Source organism: Myxocyprinus asiaticus, chromosome 6, assembly GCF_019703515.2.
Source record: "Myxocyprinus asiaticus isolate MX2 ecotype Aquarium Trade chromosome 6, UBuf_Myxa_2, whole genome shotgun sequence".
Lineage (NCBI taxonomy): Eukaryota > Metazoa > Chordata > Actinopteri > Cypriniformes > Catostomidae > Myxocyprinus > Myxocyprinus asiaticus.
In genome coordinates, this window is record NC_059349.1 from 33,048,841 (window position 1) to 33,074,230 (window position 25,390).

Sequence of the window (25,390 nt, forward strand, 5' to 3'; positions counted from 1 at the left end):
TGTATGTAATATGTGGGTTAGCCCAGAAACACCTCTCTTACCCAGAATGCACTGCTGGAGTGCTGCTAGTGAGTGACTGTGGAGCGGTTTCCATCATCATCATCACTGAGTGTAGTTTTTATTTTATTATGTTTATTAATTCATTTTTAAACAAGTGCTGACAGGGAGACGAACAAGAAGAGGATCAAGCCTCAGATTCCGTTTTGTGCATATCTCGGTCATGCCTCTCTTCACGTCAAATCCCTTTGATCAAGATGTTGGTAAGTTTGAAGAGATGCCAGGCAGCAAGCAGGCGAGCTAACATGTCTATTGTGCTTAGCAGTCCACTGGCTTTCTAGATATTTTCTATATCACACTTTAATTATTTGTGGTATCTATACCAATTGCATTCGGGTGATTTAATATAGTCCACCGCTGGTTTGGCTGTGAAACCTTTAACATAGGAGTTAATGACAACAGTCTCACAGCTAGTACGCTATTAGTCACTTGTTATTAGCCCGATTGCTAGTCAAGTTTGTAGCTGGAAACGCTGTGACTGTTAGCTATCAAAATATAATTTTCTCTGTTTGTATGGCACTGACAGTGAACTAACAATTCAAAGATTTCAGTAATTCAGCCCGAAATGAAGCGTTTTACACATAAGCTAACGGTTCATACGGTGACGCTGCAAATGTTAGACAGTGCCCATCTGTGCCACTCATAAATAATTAGCGGTGTTTCGTTAAAATGCCACCGTTATTCAAGTTATTGCTGGTGTTTTGCTTGCTGTTGCTGTTCCAACTACATGCTCGCATATGTAGTGTTATGAAGATAATTATTAATTGTTCTCATCGTCATGATCGTCATCCTCACCCTGTCCTTATTGAATTATTAGCCTGCGGGTATGGCTGGGCCATTCAGAGATCTTCGCTGGCTTGTGGTATTAAGTTAAAAATGCACACACATTGGGTTTTCATGCCAGCTTGGCATTTAGTTGAAAGGGATAGTTCACCCCAAAACGAAAATTCTCTCATCGTTTTCTCACCCTCATGCCATCCCAGATGAATATGACTTTCTTTCATCTGAAGGACACAAACGAAGATTTTTAGAAGAACATCTCAGCCAGGATTCCCACAAGTCCTGGAAAACCTGGAAATTTGCAATGCAGTTTTCCAGTCATGAAAAATACCTAAATGTCCTGGAAAATAATGATTTGTGCAGGATTTTTTGTTTTGTTTAATAGAACGGTTTGATTTTGTTGTTAATATGGCTGCACCTAACGATTATTTTTTATCGATGAATCTAACGATTTTTTTCGATTAATCTAACGACTAATTTGCTGATTATTCTAAAGATTTTTTATTATTATTATTTGATTAATATAACAATTAGTTAACCCAAAATAAATATAAACAACGTATCTCATTAATATTTCAATATTTTATTAAATCATCTTCTCTTAAACACAAACAAATGTACAAGAAACAAAGTGTGCACTGCAGGGCATTATTCTGCAACAAAAATACCCGTCTTAACTGGTAATCTCCGTTTTACAGTCCAACATACAATCTCTCCAAAATAAAATGTAAGAAAGAACTTGTTCAAATCAATTAAAAGGAAAGTGCAATCTACATTTAGCAATCCAACATCAAAATAAATGAAATAAATGTAAAATTCAAGTCACTTTCAGGAGGAATACCAAAACATTGTGCAACCTCGAGTTTAGTAGTCCAACATAAAATCATTTTACAGTAAAATTAGTGCAATTTGAGTAACACTTAAATATTTTTCTAACAGGAATATCTAAAACTTGTGCATTCTTAATACCTGGTCAGAAAAATAGGCTACTAGACCTCAAATTCAAAAGGATTGCTGTAACACATAGATTAATTTAATCACTGTATGTCAACCCTTTCCCTGAACTGGAGAATCAGTATTTTTACTTGACTTAAAACTTAAAATGGTTAAGACATTGATTTATTTAATCACTGGAGTAATATGCAGTTAAGATAATCATTGGCAATGTAATTTTGCATCAGTGTGGGGCAAGGAAAATAATTGAAATGATTTACAGACTGTAACAGTCACACAGTTTACGCCATTTTCGCACTCATACATGCCCATTTAAGTAAACAGAAAATATAAAACGGCCAAATAACAAAATTAGATGCCGCATGGTGTAAAGTTACGTTAGCAGCGGTGCAAAAATTACTTTTAACATGGGGGCGATGAGGAAACATTTAGAAAATAAATTTTAAGTGACTACTAACAGAAACACATGTTGTAATACTAATATGTCATGCTTGGGTGGGGACAAAACGTAAACAGGACTTATGGTGCTGCCTTGCTGCCGTCTTGACAAAGTGCTCCGGGATGCTTTCGCTTCAATGTTCGTTCATGGCGGTTGTACTGCTGTGATTAGCCATTTCCAATTTGCATAGCTTACACAGCACCACATTGTTGGGTCTCTGGCTAAAATACTCCCACACTTTAGCAAGTTTTTTTATCTGCAACTTGTTCTTTGGGGAATCCATACTTAAACTGCCATTTTAATTGCTCCATTGCGACGCACCGACGCATGTTATGCAAATCTACGTATTTCTGTAATCGATTACGTTGATGAATCGTCCCAGCCCTAGTTGCTAACAAGGTTTTTCTTACATGTACAAAAACATGGTAATGGGACATGGAATAGGAGTCAAATACACAAATTTGTATCATTTTGTTACTGCCGGTGGCTACGCATTGTAAACCAACATCAGCTTTTAACTGTCATAAACGAATCCGTCACTAGGGATGGGCGATACCACTTATTTTCTTTTTGATGCGATACCAATAATTTCAAGTCCAATAATGTCGATACCGATACCAATACGATACTTCTATTAAATACATTTTTTTGCGATTTCTTGGGATACTTCAGAAGACATGTATTAAACCACTAGAGTCTTATGGATTACTTTTATGCTGCTTTTATGTGCTATTTAGAGCTTCCAAATTTCTGTGACCATTCACTTGTGTTGTATGGACCTACAGAGCTGAGATATTATTTTCTAAATATTTGTTTGTGATATGCAGAAAACAGAGAGTCACCCACATCTGGCTAGAGGGCTAGATATGTGTAAAACTACCAAAGCAGAGGATTTAATGTCCGACAATGATCATCTTGTAATGTGTTGTTGATGCGGCGCTTTGATGGCTGTAAGTGCAGCGGTGCATAAATTGACTAAATTTAAAGCATTAAAGAGACAATATGCCTTACTGTGCTGACTATTATACACAGCAAGCTATCATCATGCAAAAATGTTCTCCAATAAGTTGTGCCTCTCAATAATTTGAGAATTGCATCTTGTATTAAAATCACCACCACTGAAAATATAAATATTAGTAGTTGACCCCACTAATTGGATAGTCAGTTGTTGGATGACTAGTTGATTAGTCGACCACTGTAGCACATTCTGAGTGAATGATGAGATGATTAACATTTTTGGGTGAACTATTCCTTTAAGTTCTAGGGTTAGTTGAACCCATCCCTTTGGAATAGGGTAAATCTGGACTCATCAGACCACATGACCTTTTTCCATTGCTCCACAGTCCAATCTTTATGCTCCCCAGCAAATTGAAGTCATTTTTTTTATTTTTTATTAGTCTCACTAACAAGTGGCTTTCTTGTGGCCACACAGCTGTTTAGTCCCAATCCTGTAAATTCTCGTTGCATTGTGTGTGTGTGTGTGTGTGGAAATGCTCTTACTTTCACTATTAAACATAGAATGTGAGTTCTATTATTGATTTTTTTACGATGTGACTTCAAGTGTTTTAGTTATCTCCGATAACGATCATTTAAGATTTATTTTTTACCTCATTTCTTTTGCGAAGCTGACAGTTCACCACAATCCTTCCAGGTTTTAATAAAGTGTTGGACAGTTCTTAACCCAATTTCAGTGATTTCAGCAATCTCCTTAGTTTTTTTTTTTTGTTGCTTGATGCAGGCCAATAATTTGCCCCTTCTGAAACACAGTAACATCTTTTCTACGACTACAGGATACATCTTCCGACACTGCATCAGTTAGGGTTAAAAGAATTGTTGCCAGCTGAAACATATTAATCACTGCAATAATGATCCAATCGTAGGCTCTTAAATATCTGATTATTTAAATCCAAATGGCGATTATTTTTTTGTTTTTTTTGGCCAGGCAGTGTATACACACAGTAATGCACACTGGGAACAGTACACATTTAAGATGCACAGTTACTTGAATATAAAGGTAGCAGCTTTCAGTATACAGAATATGATATGGGAAGATTGTTGTGCACAGAAATTTGTGTATGTGTTATGCAATGATGAACAGGGCACATAGTAGATGTCATTTATCAGTACTGCTTGCAGTGTCTGGTGTTATTCTTTATATAAAATTAATCTCATGACCTGTTTTGTTTACCATGAATGTTACCGTTTTGCAATAGTGCAGTATTTCTGTACATCACAAATAATTACCAAGGCAAGTGTGCTTTTGTGTGTTAAGGTTATCCAAAAGCCTCTATTTGACAGTTTTATTGATCAAAATCAGAATGTATCAACAAATTTAGGTCATGGGTTAACCTTGTATAGTCAGGGTTAGGCTGTTGGTTTCTGTGATGAAGTGTAAAGAAACCTGAGGACTTTCACAGATCCATTCACATCCATTGTGCACATTCATTAATTTGCATTTGAATGTTATGCCTTTCAATGTGCAAAATAACATGAAATGGTTGTCAGTATATGAGAGATAAAGATTTGACTCTATTATTCATCTGCAGAGAAAGCCACAAGTGAGATGAACACAGCTGAGGACTGGGGCCTCATTCTGGACATTTGTGACAAAATTGGGCAGTCTCGTACCGGGTTAGTGAACAAGACCATTTAAGACCTTTTTTGAAAATAATGTCTTTTAATTTATGGGTGCTTTAGTGGGTGAAATATTCAATATTGCTCCTTGTTTTCTGAAGGCCCAAAGAATGCCTGCGATCTATAATGAGGAGAGTGAATCACAAGGATCCACATGTTGCCATGCAAGCACTGACGGTAAGATAATCAATTCTAAATGCTTTCTAGTTGATGAGGTGAAAGTATGCTTCAATTTTGCAGTCATTCAAAGACAACTGATTTCATTTTCTTATTCAGAAAGTAACGGTTCTTATTAAATGTACTGATAAGTGTTCTCTCTTACATAGCTACTTGGTGCATGTGTGTCAAACTGTGGAAAAATATTCCATTTAGAGGTCTGTTCCAGGGAGTTTGCTAGTGAAGTTAGCAATGTGCTAAATAAGGTATGTACTTAATTTTGTTTTTATGTAGACATACTATATGCTTGATTGTTTTGTCAGGTGTAAATCTGATGTTTAAGCCTCTCTTCCCAAGGGCCATCCAAAAGTGTGTGAGAAGCTGAAGGCTCTCATGGTGGAATGGGCTGAAGATTTCCGTAATGACCCCCAACTAAGCCTCATCTCGGCCATGATCAAGAACCTCAGAGAACAGGGCGTCATCTTTCCTGCTGTGGGCTCACAGGTTAGCAGGATCTGTTGGTTAACTGGATTCTACAACATTTCGTAGTTACTCATTATACAAGTATGTAGGGAATTAAATGCATATATGAACTGCAGTTTAAGTTTAAAGGGCTATTTATACCAATTCTATCAATTTTTTTATATAAACAAAAGTCTTGTAATAAACACAACTTCTTCTAGTTATGCTCAACTCTGAAATATATAATTGGCTGGCACAAATTTGCTGTCTGTGAGTGAAATGTCTGTAAAAAATATGTATTTAAATAAATTAAAAAAAGACAGGAAAATCTATGGTCAAAAGGTGTGGAAACCCTGTTTTTAATCATTCAGATGTTGAACAGTTCATTCAGGTATCCAAGCATTTTTCAAAGACTGACAAATTTTTTTGGGAATGGTTTTGAAGCATACAAATATATGTGTGTGTGTGTGTGTGTGTGTGTGTGTATGTATGTATGTATGTTATACTTTTATGCCATTCAGTCAGTTTTTATGTATGTTTGTTTGTTTAGGCAGCAGAACAAGCTAAAGCAAGTCCTGCATTGGTAGCAAAAGACCCTGCAACATCAACAAACAAAAAGGAGGAAGAGGATCTTGCTAAAGGTGTGCACATTAGGATTGTCACAGTACCAGAATTTCATGATTCTTGATACCAATTTTGATACCACAAAAAAAAAGAAGGGTAATATGCTATTGAACACATGGCCTTGCCCTATTTAACAATTTCAATATCAATGTAAATTGATCAATGTAAACAATTGCATGTTTCCTTGAAGTGTTTCTCAATTAAGTAAACTGCTTCTTATATATATATATATAAATGTATATATAAGTAGGAGCCAATGAACTTAGTTACATTTTTTTCATCATAAAATGTAATTTCAAAATTCAATGTTTTGTGTTTTAAAGTTTAATAAAATGTAATCGTCGCTCAGCGAGTATTGACGCTGACTACCACCCCTGGAGTCACAAGTTCGAATCCAGGGTGTGCTGAGTGACTCCAGCCAGGTCTCCTAAGCAACCAAATTGGCCCAGTTGCTAGGGAGGGTAGAGGCACATGGGGTAACCTCCTCTTGGTCGCGATAAGTGGTTCTCGCTCTCAATGGGGTGCGTGGTAAGTTGTGCGTGGATCGCGGAGAGTAGCACGAGTCTCCACATGCTGGGAGTCTCTGCGGTGTCATGCACAACGAGCAACGTGATAAGATGTGTGGATTGACAGAAGCGGAGGCAACTGAGACTTGTCCTCCGCCACCCAGATTAAGGTGAGTAACTGCGCCACCACGAGGACCTACTAAGTAGTGGGAATTGGGCATTCCAAATTGGGGAGAAAAGGGGGATAAAAATCTATAAAAAAAAATTTATCATCAAAATGGTGTCTAGTTAAATTAATTAAAACAACTTTACATTTACATTTAGCAGATGCTTTTATCCAAAGCAACTTACAAATGAGAAACACAGCAAGCAATTTGTCATACAAAGTTCAACAACATCTACAGTGTTGAACTGCCAAGTTTTCAAGGTTGCTGGAGTAGTATAGGTGCTAGCGCAGAAAAAAAAAGTCAGAGGAGTTTTTTTTTTGTGCAGTTAGTTTGGATTTGTTAAGTGCTTGTGAAACAGGGGCTGGTTGCATAAAACTGTTTTAGACTAGTCTTACTAGTTAGTTGTCTAAAATGTTGGTCTTCATTTTTTTCAGTCAGAAGCATAAAAACTTAGATCGAATTTAAGACCAAAAAAATAAGAAGCACACCCCTAGGCTAACTTTTGTTTACATTCTATGTTGCCATGGAAAATAACTGTCTGCTGTGCTAGTGGGGGTTTGAGTTGAGACTTTGTAGAAGACTTTGACTCCAACAATGGTAACACAATGTTGTGTTTTTTTATTATTTGGGTTAAAATCACTAAATTTGTTCATTAGAATCAATTTTGAAGCACTGTGTTCCTCTAATAAGCAAATATTTTCAGCAAATGAACTGTATTGAGCGTCCTCTGTCTGACATTGTATTTTTTAAAGCTGTTCAGTGTCTTTTCCCGCAATGCAAATTAGACTTACTAAAGACAACTGTGAGCTTGTTTTATGCAACAGGCTTTCTATGGCGTCTTTAGCTAGTCAAACTAATTGTTAGACGCAGTATTAAGTTAATGGCTATGTTTATGCAAATGGCCCCAGATGTGTTTTCAGCTGGTTCTTGAATGTTGAGATGGTATCAGCAGATTGTGAGGAGGTTGGAAGCTCACCACAGAGGAACAGAGAAAGTGAACGATCGTGAAATAGACTTTGAGCCTCTTTGTGATGGGACCACTATGCTTCACTCATTCATAGACCGCAGAGAGCGAGTTGGAGCATAGACCTGGAGAAGTGAATTGAAGTAAGAGGGTGTGGTTCCTTTGGCTGTCCTGAAGGCTAGAGTCAAAGCCTTGACATTACAACAAAGCATTACAGTAGTGCAGTCTTGAAATTACCAGAGCTTGGACCAGGAGCTGTGCAGCAAATTCAGACAGAAACGATCTGATTTTCCTGATGTTGTAGAGTGCAAATCTGCAAGACCGGTTGGTTGATGAGATGTGGCCGTTAAAATTAAGCTGGTCATCTACCACCACTCCCAGGTTCCGAGCTGTTCTGATTGGTGTTAGTGTATTTGAACCAAGATACATAGTGAGGTTGTGGTCAACAGATAGGTTGGCTGGGATCACAGTGAGTTCTGTCTGTTGAGCTGATAGTGGTGTTCCTTCATCCCAGCCGAAATGAAAAACTTTAATCAAATGAAAATAGAACAATTACTTTTTTTAAACATACCATTGCATTTTTTATTTTATTTTTGTCTAATGAAGTGCTTCAGTAAAGATCCTCACAGCATAATCTAAAACACTACATTGGCTTTCTTTTTTTCAAATAAAGCGCTGCACAACAGTGCATCACAATGTAAATAAAAACATTGATGAAAACTTCTATTCAGTACAGCAGCACTGCTTGTGAGATATTGCTTCAATATTATAATAATAATCATTATTATCATCATTATTATTATTATTACAGTAAATAGGCCTATTGCATTTTTCTATACCGTAGTAAAATATTTCTGCCGCAATTTCTTCAATTTCTCACGTCTAGCTTTTATTTTGATGTGAAGGCTTTTGCGTTTCTGTGTTTTTGTTAGTAGCTTCACACCTCCAGATAAGCGGTTGGTTACATGGCTCAGTGGGATTATTTAAATGCAAAATGTGATTTAATTTTATAAATATGTAGTCTGCAGGCGCTGCACACTTAACAGTGAATGTTCGCTCTCTTCTGTCTATTACAACACACATGAGGTGTATGAGTGGCTTTACATATTCACTTTGAAGCACGCAGCACATTCAGACTGTATGTTTATGTAATTAAATTACATCCTTTTGTGGTTTAATAATCACACTAGGACATATCATGATTTTCATTTGATTAATTGTCCATTTGTATATTGTCCAGTGTAAAAGGAGTAACTGTGCACACTCTCAAATAAGGTTGTGAGCATTTGGAAGCAGTCTTGTGTCAGTTAGACAGCGTGTGGGACAAAATTGAGTCGGTGCTCGATACTGCCGGTACAGCAGAAATGCTGGTTTCGTTACATCTCTTTTTTATTTTAGTGTAAAATTAAAAGTATGTACTTTTGACATCCCTAGAAGGGGCAGTGATAAATTGCCTTGGAGAAAGAGAAATAAGCTCACTGTTTTGTGCCTCTTTGTCTGACTCTCTTATTCTCAGCAATCGAACTGTCTCTGAAGGAACAGCGGCAACAGCAGCAGCCTCAGGTCTCTCTGTCTGGCCTCTACCCAAGCACCAGCAGCCTCACCTCTCACAAGAGTGAGGGCAGAAAGGTCAGGGCCATCTATGACTTTGAGGCAGCAGAGGACAACGAGCTCACCTTCAAGTCAGGGGAGATCATCACCATCCTGGATGACAGGTGAGTCTCGTTCTGATCGTTGATGGTGCTTTTTTGGATTTTGGGATATTCCAGATCCTCCCAATATATTTTATTTGCAGGCTGTGTTTGAAAACATTCCCTTAATATAATATTTTGAAATTTTGGTAATTTGGTCTGTTTCCCAAGTTTTGCATTTGTTAGCCACTTTGGTCTGTTAAATCTATTCAGCTCTATTGTTGGCTAATTTACAAGGACATTTTTACGAAATAGAAGTACAGTTTCAAATTAGAGAGTTACTCAACATTCAGTCCTCTGTAAGGTACATGGGTTAAGTATTTCTTCTTTGTCACAGTGACCCCAACTGGTGGAAGGGTGAGACATATCAGGGTGTTGGGCTTTTTCCTTCCAACTTTGTGACAGCAGACCTGACAGCAGAGCCTGAGATGAGTGAGTAAAGCTGTCACATCCTTTCTTTTCCAGCCATCAGTCTAAAACCCTGCTTTAGCAGCACTTCTATATGTCTTCCTGTTTGTCTCCTTTTGTATTAATCAGTCAGTATTCTGATACAATCACAAATACTCTTCTCAAATTAGGAAAACACTTTTAATGGTACTTACTTTACTGTGCCAAAGTTTTAGGCTGGTGTGAAAAATTTTGTATAGTGAGGATGTTTTAAAAAAATAATGCTATGAATAATTTTTATTTATCAATTAAATTCATACAAAGGTAAATTTGCAGTAAATAAAAAAACCTAAATCAATATTTGGTGTGACCACCCTATGCCTTTAAAACAGGATAAATTCTCCTAGGAACACTTGCACAGTTTTTTTTGTTGCAGATAGGTTGATACAAGCATCTTGGAGAACTTGCCACAGTTCTGCAGTATGCATTTAGGATGTCTAAATTGCTTTTGTCTCTTCATGTAATCCCAGACTGACTCAAGGATGTTGAGATCTGGGCTCTGTGGGGCTATACGATCTGTTGCAGGGCTCCTTGTTCTAATTTTATTCTATTCTATATAGAAAAGGAGTGTTTGAAAAGGAACATTTTCTATTGACACTAAAGCAGAAGATATCAAATAACCATCTTAAGACAAATGTTTTTGTGAAACTTCTAATGTGACTAAGACTTTTGCACAGTCCTCTATATTTTACAATATAAAACACCTTCAGGTCTTGGCTTTCTATAGGCCATTTCAAGGACGTAAACAATAGCAAAGCAATTAGAACGCTACTGTGCATGTCTGGCCCTGAAGCATTTCCGGTAGCGGCATTTTTATAACCCAGAACTGTCAAAATAAAATGACTTGTGTGCTTTTAGAGTCTAACTAAAACAGAAAAAACAAGATATTTGCAAAAACTGAAAATAAACAATGAGTTGCCAGCTAAACTCTACCTATCAAACTGACTATTAGTTGGCACAAATGTCATTCACCTACCAGAGATAAGATGCATGCTACAGTTGTTAGTTCTGCACATATCAATCCAGCCATCTCGCTTTACTGCAGCGGTTCATGCGTCCATTTCTATTTGCTTTTTCGGAAATCTAAACACTTCTGTTAGTTCCAGGCATCCATGACATTCTTTTACAATCGTGTTAAAGTGACTATGAATGAAGGGTCTCCTGCTGATGTTTCAGATGAGTTTGACAACTAACCGGAAATGTCCAAGCCAAGGGACAAAGGCGTCACTTCCTTAAACAGACGCATAGCCCTTGAAATGGTCTATTGGTGGGCTCTTCCTTCTTTTAGTTGACTTGACCTCCCTCACTCTCCTGCAGGTTTTTTCTCTTTCAGTTTCACCCCCTTACCTCAAACTCACCTGCAGTGTTTCTCTACTCTTAGTGAAAACAGAGAAAAAGACTGTGCAGTTCAGTGAAGACATCCAGGTCGAGACGATTGAACCAGAACCAGAGCCTGTCTACATCGATGAGGTGAGGCTTGCCTATATTGTCTGGCATAGTACTCGGTTTCACTTGCCTCATAAACATAGTGCAAAAAGTGGATGGAAACTATTTAGTTATCGACAAAGTGAAAGTGTGTAAAAAAAGATTTTTTGCTAAATTTGCCGTCTTTTGCCTGTTTCCATTCAAATGGCCTTTTATCTATAAAAATGGTGTGCATGATGACGTCATGCTTAAACACTTTCTCGCATAAGTTTTGGTTTATCGCAAAAGAAATCTGTCCTTAAACCGTTTCCATACAGAAATGTATATCGCTAATTGTTACCTTTCGCCTCGAAGATGTCCCTAATTTTTTCTCCCCTGAAGTTTTGGTAAAATGGGGAGAGTACTGAGGCAATTCATTGAAATTAACCAGCTTACTGTCAATTTAATTTCACAAATAAATGCAATCAGAAGGTGAGGAACTGCAATGAAAAGGGAACAGTTGCCCTTCTGATCGGACTGTAATATTGGTCCTGATGTTACGCCTATCGCAGGTTGCCACCGGTTCCAACCCAAAAGCGAATCATCATGGCCCTGTTCAAGCTGGCAAGCTGCACCAATTAGTGGGGGAAATTTTCGGTCTTAGTATAAGGACCATCCATCGATGTGTATATGCTGTGTGCACAGCTATTAAAGAAAAACTGATGCGGTGTAATATCTAATCTAAAGCATTGCCATCACAACTGCATTATGTCCCGCATATTTGTCCAGCAACTTTTAACGACCAACTGAACTTGATTGTCATCTAAAATTAATTTTAGCATCATAATGCAATTTACATTTTCTGAAGAAGCTCGGCAAATGTGATCCGAGGTAAAGAGGGTCAGACTTAAAGTATTTAAAAGTTTTAAAATGTTCAAAAGCTAGTTTTCTGAAAGAGAAAATGTGTAGAACATTCTGAGAATGTCATTCAGCCGACTTTTTTCGTTTACAGAACAGGGTAAGGCTAATTTAAATTTGTTTAAAGAAAAGGCAAGTATATAGGCCTAACAGTATTATTTATTTTTTTAATTTAATGCTTTATTCGTTTGGTAATTTATTTAATTTAATACAGGGAATTTGGCGGCATTTTTTCAAAAGTAAGCTAAATAATTTATAGAATTGAGTGTTCTTGATGCTTTTCTCTTAGTATTGTGTATTTATTTTTCATTTAAAATATCTTTGTGCACAGAAATTGCATGTTTTTTGTATTGTTGGCTAATTCCATGACTGCCGTCTATTATTCTGAATGGTGTGGAAAAGCAACTTTAATAAATAAACGGATGGCCACCATGATTAAATTAATCACAAAGAGTGTCCATTCATTTGTTTTCCGTGCACTTGTTGATGACAGGTGCATGATATGAGATATTTGTGTTGGCACTCCTGGAAGTGTCATGACGCAGATGTGTTTGCAGCATTGGATCTGTGCAGGTATGCCGTTAAGATCAATCCATAACAGTGCGAGTAATGCTTCACGTACAATAAATTGGCTTTCAAGGATTTATACCTTGTCATCATGATTAACACAGGCTAACGATTGGGGTAAATTCTGTCATGTGACACTACAGTTTTGTGTTAATGCCAATTTTCTCGACAAAAAGTTTCCAAACCAGTTTTTCGCGACATTTAAAGTATCGACATAGAGTTTACAGTGCATCCGGAAAGTATTCACAGCGCTTCACTTTTTCCACATTTTGTTATGTTACAGCCTTATTCCAAAATCGATTAAATTCATTATTTTCCTCAAAATTCTACAAACAATACCCCATAATGACAACATGAAAGAAGTTTGTTTGAAATCTTTGCAAATTTATTAAAAATAAAAACGAAAAAAATCACATGTACATAAGTATTCACAGCCTTTGCTCAATACTTTGTTGACGCACCTTTGGCACCAATTACAGCATCAAGTCTTTTTGAGTATGAGCTACAAGCTTGGCACACCTATTTTTGGGCAGTTTCTCCCATTCTTCTTTGCAGGACCTCTCAAGCTCCATCAGGTTGGATGGGGAGCGTCGGTGCACAGCCATTTTCAGATCTCTCCAGAGATGTTCAATAGGGTTCAAGTCTGGGCTCTGGCTGGGCCACTCAAGGACATTTACAGAGTTGTCCCGGAGCCACTCCTTTGTTATCTTGGCTGTGTGCTTAGGGTCGTTGTCCTGTTGGAAGATGAACCTTCGCCCCAGTCTGAGGTCCAGAGCGCTCTGGAGCAGGTTTTCATCAAGGATGTCTCTGTACATTGCTGCATTCATCTTTCCCTCGATCCTGACTAGTCTCCCAGTTCCTGTCGCTGAAAAACATCCCCACAGCATGATGCTGCCACCACCATGCTTCACTGTAGGGATGGTATTGGCCAGGTGATGAGCAGTGCCTGGTTTCCTCCAGACATGACGCTTGCCATTCAGGCCAAAGAGTTCAATCTTTGTTTCTCATGGTCTGAGAGTCCTTCAGGTGCCTTTTGACAAACTCCAGGCGGGCTGTCATGTGCCTTTTACTGAGGAGTGGCTTCCGTCTGGCCACTCTACCATACAGGCCTGATTGGTGGAGTGCTGCAGAGATGGTTGTTCTTCTGGAAGGTTCTCCTCTCTCCACAGAGAAACGCTGGAGCTCTGTCAGAGTGACCATCGGGTTCTTGGTCACCTCCCTGACTAAGGCCCTTCTCCTCCCATCGCTCAGTTTGGCCAGGCGGCCAGCTCTAGGAAGAGTCCTGGTGGTTCCAAACTTCTTCCATTTATGGATGATGGAGGCCAATGTGCTCACTGGGACCTTCAATGCTGCAGAAATTTTTCTGTACCCTTCCCCAGATCTACGCCTCGATACAATCCTGTCTCGGAGGTCTACAGATAATTCCTTGGACTTCATGGCTTGGTTTGTGCTCTGACATGCACTGTTAACTGTGGGACCTTATATAGACAGGTGTGTGCCTTTCCAAATCGTGTCCAATCAACTGAATTTACCACAGGTGGACTCCAATCAAGTTGTAGAAACATCTCAAGGATGATCAGTGGAAACAGGATGTACCTGAGCTCAATTTTGAGTGTCATGGCAAAGGCTGTGAATACTTATGTACATGTGATTTTTTTCGTTTTTTATTTTTAATAAATTTGCAAAGATTTCAAACAAACTTCTTTCACGTTGTCATTATGGGGTATTGTTTGTAGAATTTTGAGGAAAATAATAAATTTAATCCATTTTGGAATAAGGCTGTAACATAAAAAAATTTGGAAAAAGTGAAGCGCTGTGAATACTTTCCGGATGCACTATATATGCTAGAGTTAAACGGAAAAATCTTATGTCGACACAATTTTAGCGATTAATTTGCGTTTCTATCAGCTATATCTATAAACTTTTGATGTGCTACTCCTTTTGTCGCAAAAAAACCCTTGGATGAAAACATAGTTATAGACAACCTTTATAACCACTGACAAATTTTCACATGAAATGAGTGATACACTATTTGATTTGCTCCAATTATGTGTAGATGCACAGAATCAGATGCACTCATTGGGGAACAGTTGCTTTAAAATTAGTAGTGGTACTGTAAAATCAAATCAAATCACTTTTATTGTCACACAACCATATACACAAGTACAATAGTGGGTGAAAGTCTTGGGTGCAGTTCCGAGCAACATAGCAGTCATGACAGTGATGAGACATATACCAATTTACAATAAACATCAGATTTACACAACAGAATTTACATATCTAATATACACATAATTACACACAACACAATATACAAATAATAACATACAATGTACAGTATACAATACACACAATATAGAATATTGTACAGTATACAATATAATATAGAATAAACATACAATATAGAATACACATTATACAATAAAAATAGTATATATAAAATATTCAGTAGGTTGTATTGTACTGTATTGACATTCAGGCTGTCGGTTGATAGTCAGTTGCCAGTGTGTTGTTAAGAGAGAATATAATTATGACAGTCCAGTCTGAGATAATAAGATTAATAAAGTGCAGTGCTGATGTATATTGATCGTGAGAGATCAGGAGTTCAAAAGTCTGATTGCTTGGGGGAAGAAGCTTTCATGGAGTCGGCTGGTGCGGGTCCTGATGCTGCGTGAGAGCAGCCCATGGCTTGGGTGGCTGGAGTCTCTGATGATCCTCCGACCTAGCCAGAATGGTCGACACAGAAGCATGAGAAATTCCATATCAGGAGAGCAGAAAGACTTGATAGAATGTACGTTCCTCTGATCACACCAGGATTTGTTGATCATAAAACATACACACCACCTCTGCTTTTACCTGAGAGGTCTTTCGCTCTGTCCGCTCGGTGCATGGAGAACCCCGCGGGTTCGATGACTGAATCTGGAATCTCCGCAGACATCCAAGTTACTGTAAGGCAGATAATGCAGCAGTCCCTCGTCTCTCATTGGAAAGAGATCCATGCCGTCAGCTCGCAGAGCTTGTTGTCCAGAGACTGAACATTTGCCAGTAGAATACTGGGTAGCGGGGTCGATTTGCGCGACGTCTTACTCTGATGAGAACGCCGGCTCTATTTCCCCTTTTCCTTCTGCGTTTCCGCAGCCGGGCTGCCCAGACAAAGGGCTCCGCTGGCATGTTTGTAAACAGCGGGTCGGCATTGAGGTATTCAAAGTCCAGTTGGATATAATGGCATGCTGTCATTTGGCATACTGCATGATTGATTGAATTAAGATTGAAATCACAATATGGTCTGTAGCTTTGGTAGAAGTGTTGTGTCATCTAATTTGTTGTTTTTCTGTCAATGTCTTTGCTCTGTAGGAGAAAATGGACCAGCTGCTTCAGATGATCCAGAGTGCAGATCCAACAGATGATCAGTCAGACACCTGTGAGCTTCTGCAGTTGGAGGGTGAGTCTGAAACCACAGCCTCTGTTAATACTAGGGAGCCAATTATTGACCAAATTAAAACCATCAGCATATCAGTTATAATCATGAAAATGGCAATACAAAAAACAATGGTTAATTTATAATTAATTAGTAACACACTTTGTAAAAACTCTGTGAATTCAAATGCACAATCCAGAAATAATAATAGTCAATATGTAGAAGGGTTGGCACTCCTAAGAACATGTAATAAAAATGTTTTGTTCTTTCTCAATCTCACGTTAATGTGGAGAAATACACCATAAACGCACGTGACAGTTGTGAAAGCGGCGCATTCCTAGGCTACATGATAAGTGAAACACTTTTAAACTAGCAGACTTTAGCTTCTGAGACATTGGTATTATATCCATTAATGCTGCATGATTGATTGAATTAAGATTGAAATCGCAATATAGCCTTGTGTGATCACTAAACCTTAAAAGACTGCGTTAAAAAAAATCCGGTCTGCATTTAGCATTTCAGTCAACGCTGTGTGAGCATGTGGCACCCTCTAGCGGTCTGGACAACATAATCCATTATACCACAATAATACAAAATTGAAAAGGGGGTTTTGTTCCTTTGGTTAAAACTTTTTATTTTTTCCATAATATGGTTGACATTTCTGTGGAATTGCCCAACATATGCACTATATGAATTTGTAATGATGTATCATATATAGTGCATACATGTAAAATGTGAGTTCTGTTGTTTTGAACTGCAAAAAAAGAAGTGCAAAAATTTTTTAAAAATACAAAACAACCTTTTTTCATATCAGTTATCATGTTATCATATTTTTTTTTTTTTCTCGGTATCTATTTTCATCTTCTGTTTATCTTTCATTGTGGCTCTCTTTAAAATTTTGGCCTGTCATGTGTTCAACAGATCCAATCCATTTTCAATGGAAATTATTTATTGTTAGAACAGTAAAAAAGCTTTTGTACCTCTTTGTACATTTTAAAATGATAATTCCTTAGTACAACAGTGATCTGATGACAAAATTTAAGTGTCATCTTTAGTGTTTTGTTAAAATTGGTATCAGATACCAGTTAATACATGTTCTGAAGAAGTATGTTGGTTCTTTGTTGCATTTAGAGAAATTCACAATTGTTTACTTTTCTCAACAAGCTGCTTGTAACCAGATGGGTCCCCTTATTGATCAGAAGTTGGAAGACATTGACAGGTATGAAGACAAATTTAAATAATAAAGTCCATTAATCAAAATGTGTTGCAAAGCCTGCAAACAAACATTCAATCATAATCTAGTTAATTGAAATCTGCTCAAACAAATGCATATATCGTTTCCCTTCGATCTCACATGTAATAAATCTGCTTTCAGGAAACACTCAGAGTTGTCCGATCTGAATGTGAAGGTCATGGAAGCTCTGTCCCTCTATGCTAAGCTAATGAATGAAGACCCAGTGTATGCTATGTATGCTAAATTACAGAGCCAGCAATACTACATGCAGCAGACTCAAAACACTTCTCAACAGGTGAGAACCTGCAAACCTGAGCAACGACTATAAACAGAAATCTTGGATTAGCCTTTAACTCTGGAAGAAATTAGACTTTTTTTTGAGACAGTAAAATTATGTCCATGGTGTCTATGCATTTAGTTTGGCAGTGATTAAGATTGAATTAATGGCTATTTGTGCTGTAATGATTTGAGAGGATTTTGGCACTTGTACAGTATATTAAGATCAATAGAGTATGCCTTTGTGTGTATTTTCAGGTGTACACTGGCCAGTCCACTGGAGGGCAGTATGCAATGGGTAGCACAGGAGTACCAGCATACAATGTTCCAATGGAGCAGCTCTCTGCTATGAACCAAACAGGAACACCAATGGCTGGGCAGCCAGCTCCCAGGTAACCACACTTTGGATTGTGTTTTCATTGTTTAAATCTCACATTTTAAATGTTCTTTAATAAATAAGTTAGACCCTCCCATACAGAAATCTGATAGATGGTCATATATGTGAATATTTAAAATATTGGGCATATATTTACATGCGTTGGGAAAATGTCTTACATAAACACTATATGGCCAAAAGTATGTGTACACTTCCTTCTAAAGTTTGGTTACTCCATTAATTCTAGTGAAGACAAATCATAATGCTTCTCAATACAATGGCATTCTAGGGCATTGTTTGCTTCCAACTTTGTGGCAAAAGATGGGGAGAGCCCTTTTCTGTTCCAGCATGACAATGCTCCTGTGCACAAAGTCCATAAAAAAATGGTTTACAGCATCTGGTGTGGAAGAACTTGACTGGCCTGCACAAAACCCAGACCTGAAATCCACTGAACATCTTTGGGGTGAATTGGAACGCCAGCTGTGAGCCAGGGCCCATCGCCCAACTTAAGTGCCTGAGCTCACTGATGCAGCAAATCCCTGCTGCTATGTCACTACAGTATAGTGGAAAGCCTTCCCAGAAAAGTGGATATTGTTGTTATCGCAGCAATGGGAGAATTGATGCTTGTGGTTTTGAAATGAAATGTTCATCAAGCACATATGGTGTCCACAAACTTTTGGCCATAATAGTGTATGAAAATGGCCATGTTGAATTTACGTACAAGAATGTGACTTATTATATCAGTAAAGATCATACATGAACATATACACTCACTGAGCACTTTATTAGGAACATTATGGTCCTAATAAAGTGCCCAACGTGGTCTTCTGCTGTTGTAGCACATCCGCCTCAAGGTTCGACATGTTGTGCATTCTGAGATACTATTCTGCTCACTACAGTTGTACAGAGTGGTTATCTGAGTTATCGTAGCCTTTCTGTCAGCTTGAACCAGTCTGGTGTTTCCATCCGCAGAACTGCCGCTCACTGGATGTTTATTGTTTTTAGCACCATTCTGAGTAAACTTTAGCGACTATTGTGCGTGAAAATCCCAGGAGATCAGCAGTTACAGAAATACTCAAACCAGCCCGTCTGGCACCAACAATCATGAAATGGTCGAAATTACTGAGATCACATTTTTTCCCCATTTTGATGGTTGATGTGAGCATTAACTGAAGCTCCTGACCCTTATCTATATGATTTTACACTGCATTACACTGCTACCACACAACTGGCTGATTAGATAATCTCATAAATAAGTAGATGTACAGGAATTTCTAGTGCTCAGTGAGTGTGTATTATATGTGTTTAACATATATTGCCATATATCATATATCTCTATGGGTTATTATTAAACAGTATTTAACAATATAGGACTTTCAATATTATGAATTTTTGATCTTCAAGGTGTAATACTTCTTTTTCCATCCTTTTGAATTAAAGTGTATTTATTAAGCTTAAATAATTAATACAATTTTTTTGTCATATCTACACATATGTATATTTATCAGCGATGTCCATATGTACATGGGCCAACCTGTAGTCTACAGCCCCACTCCAGGCAGCATGCCCCCAGCTGATGTCCAGTCCTATCAGAACCCAGCCTGTGATCTGACAGGCATGACCCAGACCCCCTACTATACTGTTCCCTCCATCCAGAGCCTGCCTGCTACTGCAGACAACCAACAGAACCCTTATCCTGAGAAAGCTCTCTTATAGGACTTATAGAGACTCAACCTCTCTGATTTCATACAGACACGCACAGATGCAGTCATAAACAAAGAACATTCAGTTTGAAAAGTCACAGACATCTTCTAGATTGTGTTCTCATTTTCTTTAAGACACTACAAACATACCCATAAACACATATTCTGATCATGAAAGAATATGGTGATTGTTGACTACTAACGGGTTGTGTTTTCTCAGACAGCAGTTTAATGAAGGGCTGATTGATCTTTTGCTATTTTGGCTATTATAAGAACATTTTGGTGAAGGTGATGAGAAACACTAAGTTATATGACTGATTTGGTGATATCATTGTAGTTATCGAAGACTGGAAGTAAGTTTCTTACAGGAAAAACACAAAGATAGCATGCAGGTGTTGTACATACAGCACATTTCATTACCAGTATAGGTCCCAAAAGTCCAGTGTTTATCACAGCAGGTCCTGAAGGGGAGGTTTCATCATTTTAATTCTCATCACTGTGTGACTCTGTGTTTTTTGAGTGTGTGAGTGTATGTGTGTGTGTGAGAGAGAGGGAGGGAGGGAGGGAGGGAAGGAAAGTTCAGGCCCACAGAAGTTGTGTCACCTCTCATCCAGAACCATGTAGCAAAACACTGCCACAGTCCTCCTTGACAGTGGCCCATCAACTCAATGTCTTTAATGGGAGAGTTCCAGCCCCCCCCCCCCAAAAGGAAAATTCTGTAATCGTTTACTCACCTTGTTGTTCCAAACCTTTTTTTTTTTTTTTTACTCTATGGAACACAAAAGGAGATTTTTGACAAAATGTTAGCATCAGTCACCATTCGCTTTCATTTTTACATTAACAATCTCCCTAACATCGCCTTTTGTGTTCCACTGTGGAAAGAAAGTCATATGGGTTTGGAACAATGTGATGGTGAGTAAATGATGACAACATTTTCATTTTTGGGTGAACCGTACCTTTAAGCTCAGTTCTCAGTGTAGTGATCAAATGTTTTTAGTGCATTTTTATTTATATTTTGATTGTTGTTTTGCTGTTTTAATTGACAGTACATTAATACAAGAAGGATGTAATATTCTGCCTGTGTGCAGATGTGTATATATATATATGAGCTCACCTCTGTCTTTAGAACATTATGTTCAAAGCAGCTGCTTGATCTGTAGAAAGGGCACATGTGAAGGCACATGTCATGCACTTTTAATTTACCCTTTTCGTTACCCTTGTTTTTGACGTGTCCACTTAAAGCTTCCTCAGCTCTTAGATCATTTTGACTCTTTAACCATGAATTCTAAATTTACTCTGTACATGTTTTCCTTTTATTCTTGTAAATTTCTATACAGATGTTCGAAATACTCATGCAACTTGTCTTGGATTTTGCAACTATTAAAATCCCTTGCCCGCCAGGAATGAATGATAATGTGTAAATGCATCGTAGTGTGTGTAATGATTGACTTAACCTCATCTTATGTCCCTGAGTCCTGGCTAGGGCCGAGACTGACACTAAAGAAAACAAACTGGCTCAGATGACACCCGTTAATTTGAATCTCCTACTATAAACTAAGGCGGTACCCCATCTATGTCTCTATGTAGCTACAGTGTTATCAGAGTAGTTCTTGACACTTCATGGAGATAATTCTGGGAAATTGGAACCCTGGGACCATGGGACAGTTTTAATGTAACACCTTATCATTTGCACATGGAGATGATAGTCCTTAAGTAAACCTATTCCACAGGGAAAATTAATGTTTTTGGTGTATCAGTTCTGTTAAATGTACCCAGTTGTTTGTATGTACTGTTTTAATCATCTTAATTATTAGTATTCACAATAAAACTAGACAAATGTACAGCACATGTTGTGTCTCACTTTTATCTGACTGGTGTGTTTACTCAGTGTGGAAAAGGTGAAAATAAATATCTTAATTTGCTTATTGGTTAAAGGGATATTTCACCTAAAAATGAAAATTTTCTCATTTACTCACCCTCATGCAATCCCAATTGTGAATTACTTTCTTCTGCTGAACACAAACAAAGCTTTTTAGAAGAATATTTCAGCTCTGTTGGTCCATACAATGCAAGTGAATGGTGGCTTTGAAGGTCCAAAAAGCATATAAAGACAGCATAAAAGTAATCCATATGACTCCAGTGGTTAAATCTATGTCTTCAGAAGTGAAATAAGTGTGGGTGAGAAACAGATCAATATTTAAGTCCTTTAATTCAATCTCCACTTTCACTTCTTTTGTTTTTGGTGATTCACATTCGCAGATCGCCACCTACTGGGCAGGGAAGAGAATTTATAGTAAAAAAGGACTTAAATATTGACCTGTTTCTCACCCACACATATCATATCACTTCTGAAGACATAGATTTAACCACTGGAGTCTTATGGATTACTTTTATGCTGCCTTTATGTGATTTTTGGACCTTCAAAGTTGTAGCTACCATTCACTTGCATTGTATGGACCTAAACACTGAGATATTATTAAAAAAAAAAATATTTGTTAGTGTTCTGCAGAGGAAAGAAAATCATACACATCTGGGATGGCATAAGGGTGAGTAAATGATGAGAGGATTTTCATTTTTGGGTGAACTATCCCTATAAGGATCTTCGCTTGTCATGCAAATACAGGGCTCCAGACTGCGACAAAATTTTGTAAGAGGTCGCACTGGTGCGATTACAAAGTTGTCTTGACTCTCCCTGGTGCGCTGCCGTTTTCTGTTGGGTAAGAGAAATATCAAACGGCAAACCGGATCAATTGTCAACATGGCTCAATGGACAAAGCAGCGCAAGCGCAGAACAGGTGTTGTGGCTCGGTCTCGAGCGCTTAACCGCGGGGTTGGTCGCGGAATTTAGCACTGAATTATTTGTTGAAAACCCCAAATGTGATTAAACTAGTTTAAATCATATTAAACGGCCCCGCCATTTTAAACAGCATTACCGATGAAACAGGAGAAAACTGCGCCATGAACAGAAATATTGTAAGGCTTTTCAATCCGCACATCACAAACTTTACAAAAAACTACCATGAATTGACCATAGTAACAACAACTGTGGTAAATGGGCAGAAATGTGGTATATTCATACAAAATATTATTTTAAGATTCATAAGATATTGAGGAGAGCGAGGGAATATAATTTGGCAGGTAAAAATAAATAAATAAATAAATAAATAAATAAAAAAAAAAATATATATATATATATATATATATATATATATATATATATATATATATATATATATATACTGTATTTTGCATTAAATATGGTAAAATATATATATATATATATATATATTTTTTAATGTGTTTAGGTTACTGTTTTTGTTATGAAAAATGCCCTAGTTTGTTTTATGGAACCATAGTTAATGTACATCTAACCATGGTATTAAGGAGACATGCGTGGTTGTACAGTTACCTGTGGTTACAATGGTCTTGTTGCAAATACCACAGTTTAAACTATGGATACCATGGAAGAACTATATGGTATATTTTCATAAAGGCAAGTAGAATAAAGGGCTTTAAAGCATGGACCTTTGTGAAATATGGACCAAGCTATCAATTATGGACCAATTTAAAATGAAAATAATAATAATAATAATAATAATAATAAATAACAATACAGTGACAAAACATTTTTTACAAATTAACAAAAATAACTACAAATTAACAAATTTATATAAATAAAAAAAACGACCCTGCTTTGCAGGGCCCCCTGGTGGATGGGGGCTCTTAGCGGCTGCGTTCACCGCTTATAGCTAGAAACGTTAACCCTTTAAACTTGGATGAGCCCACCAGCGGAAAAAAATATAATCGTCAAAATATTAACAACTACAGTCTTGACCAACACAAAATATGTATCGTTTGAAAGCTTAGAAGCTCTACTTTCCAATGCGTGCAGGCATTATGACCAAAACTGAAAAAGTGCTTTAAAATTTGCAGACAAATCAGAAGTGTTCTGTTTTGAAAATTTATATATATATAAAATGCACTGTACTTATTATTGCAGTCAGTAAAAACATCAAACTGATCAGAGAGCTATTTGTCATATGCTGTTGGAAAGCTCTCAAAGAGTAGATTACAACCAGCCTATTTGTTTTACTCGCAGACAAAAATATAGCAAGTAATAGCAGAGTATATTTCTTTGACAGTTATGTTGGTGTTTCTTGTATGCTGCGTTATCGCTTATAACTTAAACAGAAAAATATACAGAACATTTATTTAGAGGAGGTGATTTTCTTTCAAAGGAGCCCACACACAAGGTAATCGGATTTATAGATCATTAGATAATCCACACGAAGCACAATGTTACATATGACCACCAGGAGATGGCACCATGTAAATGACACAGACTCGATGCAGACTCATGGTGTCAAAAGGCACTCATTCTGTTAAATCTCATTACTAAAATCATGTCTTAATGCTATATACCTTTAGTCATTGTTGTGTTTGCATGTGTAATTAGTTTTTTATGTACATTTTTTTTGTTATATTTGTTTGGATTGGCTTTTGGACACATGGAGACATTTTTTGGACACTATGATCAATTATTTTTGTAATGCTATGAATTTTGATCGCTTTGTTGTATCAGCACAAGTTGTTTCTCATACATTTGACATAATTGGGAACAAAACAAAAGTAGTTTTTCAGATCCACCTTATTTACACCCAGATACAGGGGCAGCGTCAGCGAGTTTTGATTGCTGGTGCTGAAGATGTGCTGAATCATTGACTAGTGGAGCTGAGCTTTGGTCACTAAATATGTGCAAAACCTGGCATGGCCAAGATATTTTATTAATATCAGTTTGCACGTGGTGACAACAGAAGTGAAATCTCTACGCTGCACACTTTCAGGGGTGTTTTCAGCTTTTTACAGTACTGCCTGAAGCACAGGTACAGCAAAACAGTGTACCCTTATTGGGGGTCTGGGGACATGCTCCCCCGAGAGAAACTTTTTGCAACGGCACTAAAGCATTTAATTCTGGTGACTTTAGGTGCAGCATTTTTACCTTTTCACAAGTATATATTTTGTGTAGCAATTAATGTAACTATGGGCTACAAAACATTTATATAAGACTTATTCACACAGCACATCCAGCACTAGTTAATGTTTCTCAAAATCAGATAACTTTAAAAAAAAAAAAAAAAAAAAAAAAAAAGCCTGCTGTGCTGTGGCAGGACCATGGTATTGTGATGGTATCAGATGGTAATACTGCGGTGCATTGATTTACTCCATAGTACTACAATGTGCAATGATACTTTTTGATGCCTGTTTGGTTGGGAAAATGGCTTTACCTTGAGTTGTTCAAAAGCTACACACGCAGGTGTTGAACTTAATAAAAACATTATTCATCGCTATCAAACGAAGGATGCACTTGCAGGTTTTGATTCAAAATATCGCCGTCACCATATGAGCGGGGAGAGCCGTAAGCTGACACCTACATGTGGCAGAATCGTCACTTCTCTTAAAAACAGCCATTTTTATCGTAGTAAACTCCACACATTGTTCACTCCAATTGGATTGTTGAGTGTAAAACATGTTGAAGATTAGTGGACACACACACACACACAAGTGACAGTGTATGTTTTGTTTTATATTCCGTTAACAACCATTTATTTTTCC

At 37.5% G+C, this 25,390-nt stretch overlaps 1 protein-coding gene across 1 annotated transcript in view; it reads left to right on the plus strand.

The window, feature by feature from the left end:
• Positions 1 to 21,618, plus strand: part of LOC127442002 (collectin-12-like) — a 74,616-nt gene extending 52,998 nt beyond the window's left edge. The window contains 15 exon segments of the mRNA XM_051699632.1: positions 156 to 189; positions 191 to 260; positions 4,777 to 4,861; positions 4,966 to 5,041; positions 5,191 to 5,286; positions 5,378 to 5,524; positions 6,033 to 6,123; positions 9,260 to 9,458; positions 9,772 to 9,866; positions 11,263 to 11,351; positions 16,125 to 16,212; positions 17,353 to 17,407; positions 17,564 to 17,717; positions 17,957 to 18,090; positions 19,583 to 21,618. Of these exon segments, the coding sequence (XP_051555592.1) occupies positions 156 to 189; positions 191 to 260; positions 4,777 to 4,861; positions 4,966 to 5,041; positions 5,191 to 5,286; positions 5,378 to 5,524; positions 6,033 to 6,123; positions 9,260 to 9,458; positions 9,772 to 9,866; positions 11,263 to 11,351; positions 16,125 to 16,212; positions 17,353 to 17,407; positions 17,564 to 17,717; positions 17,957 to 18,090; positions 19,583 to 19,790 (1,621 nt within the window). The 3' untranslated portion in view covers positions 19,791 to 21,618.
• Positions 21,619 to 25,390: the final 3,772 nt, after the last annotated feature.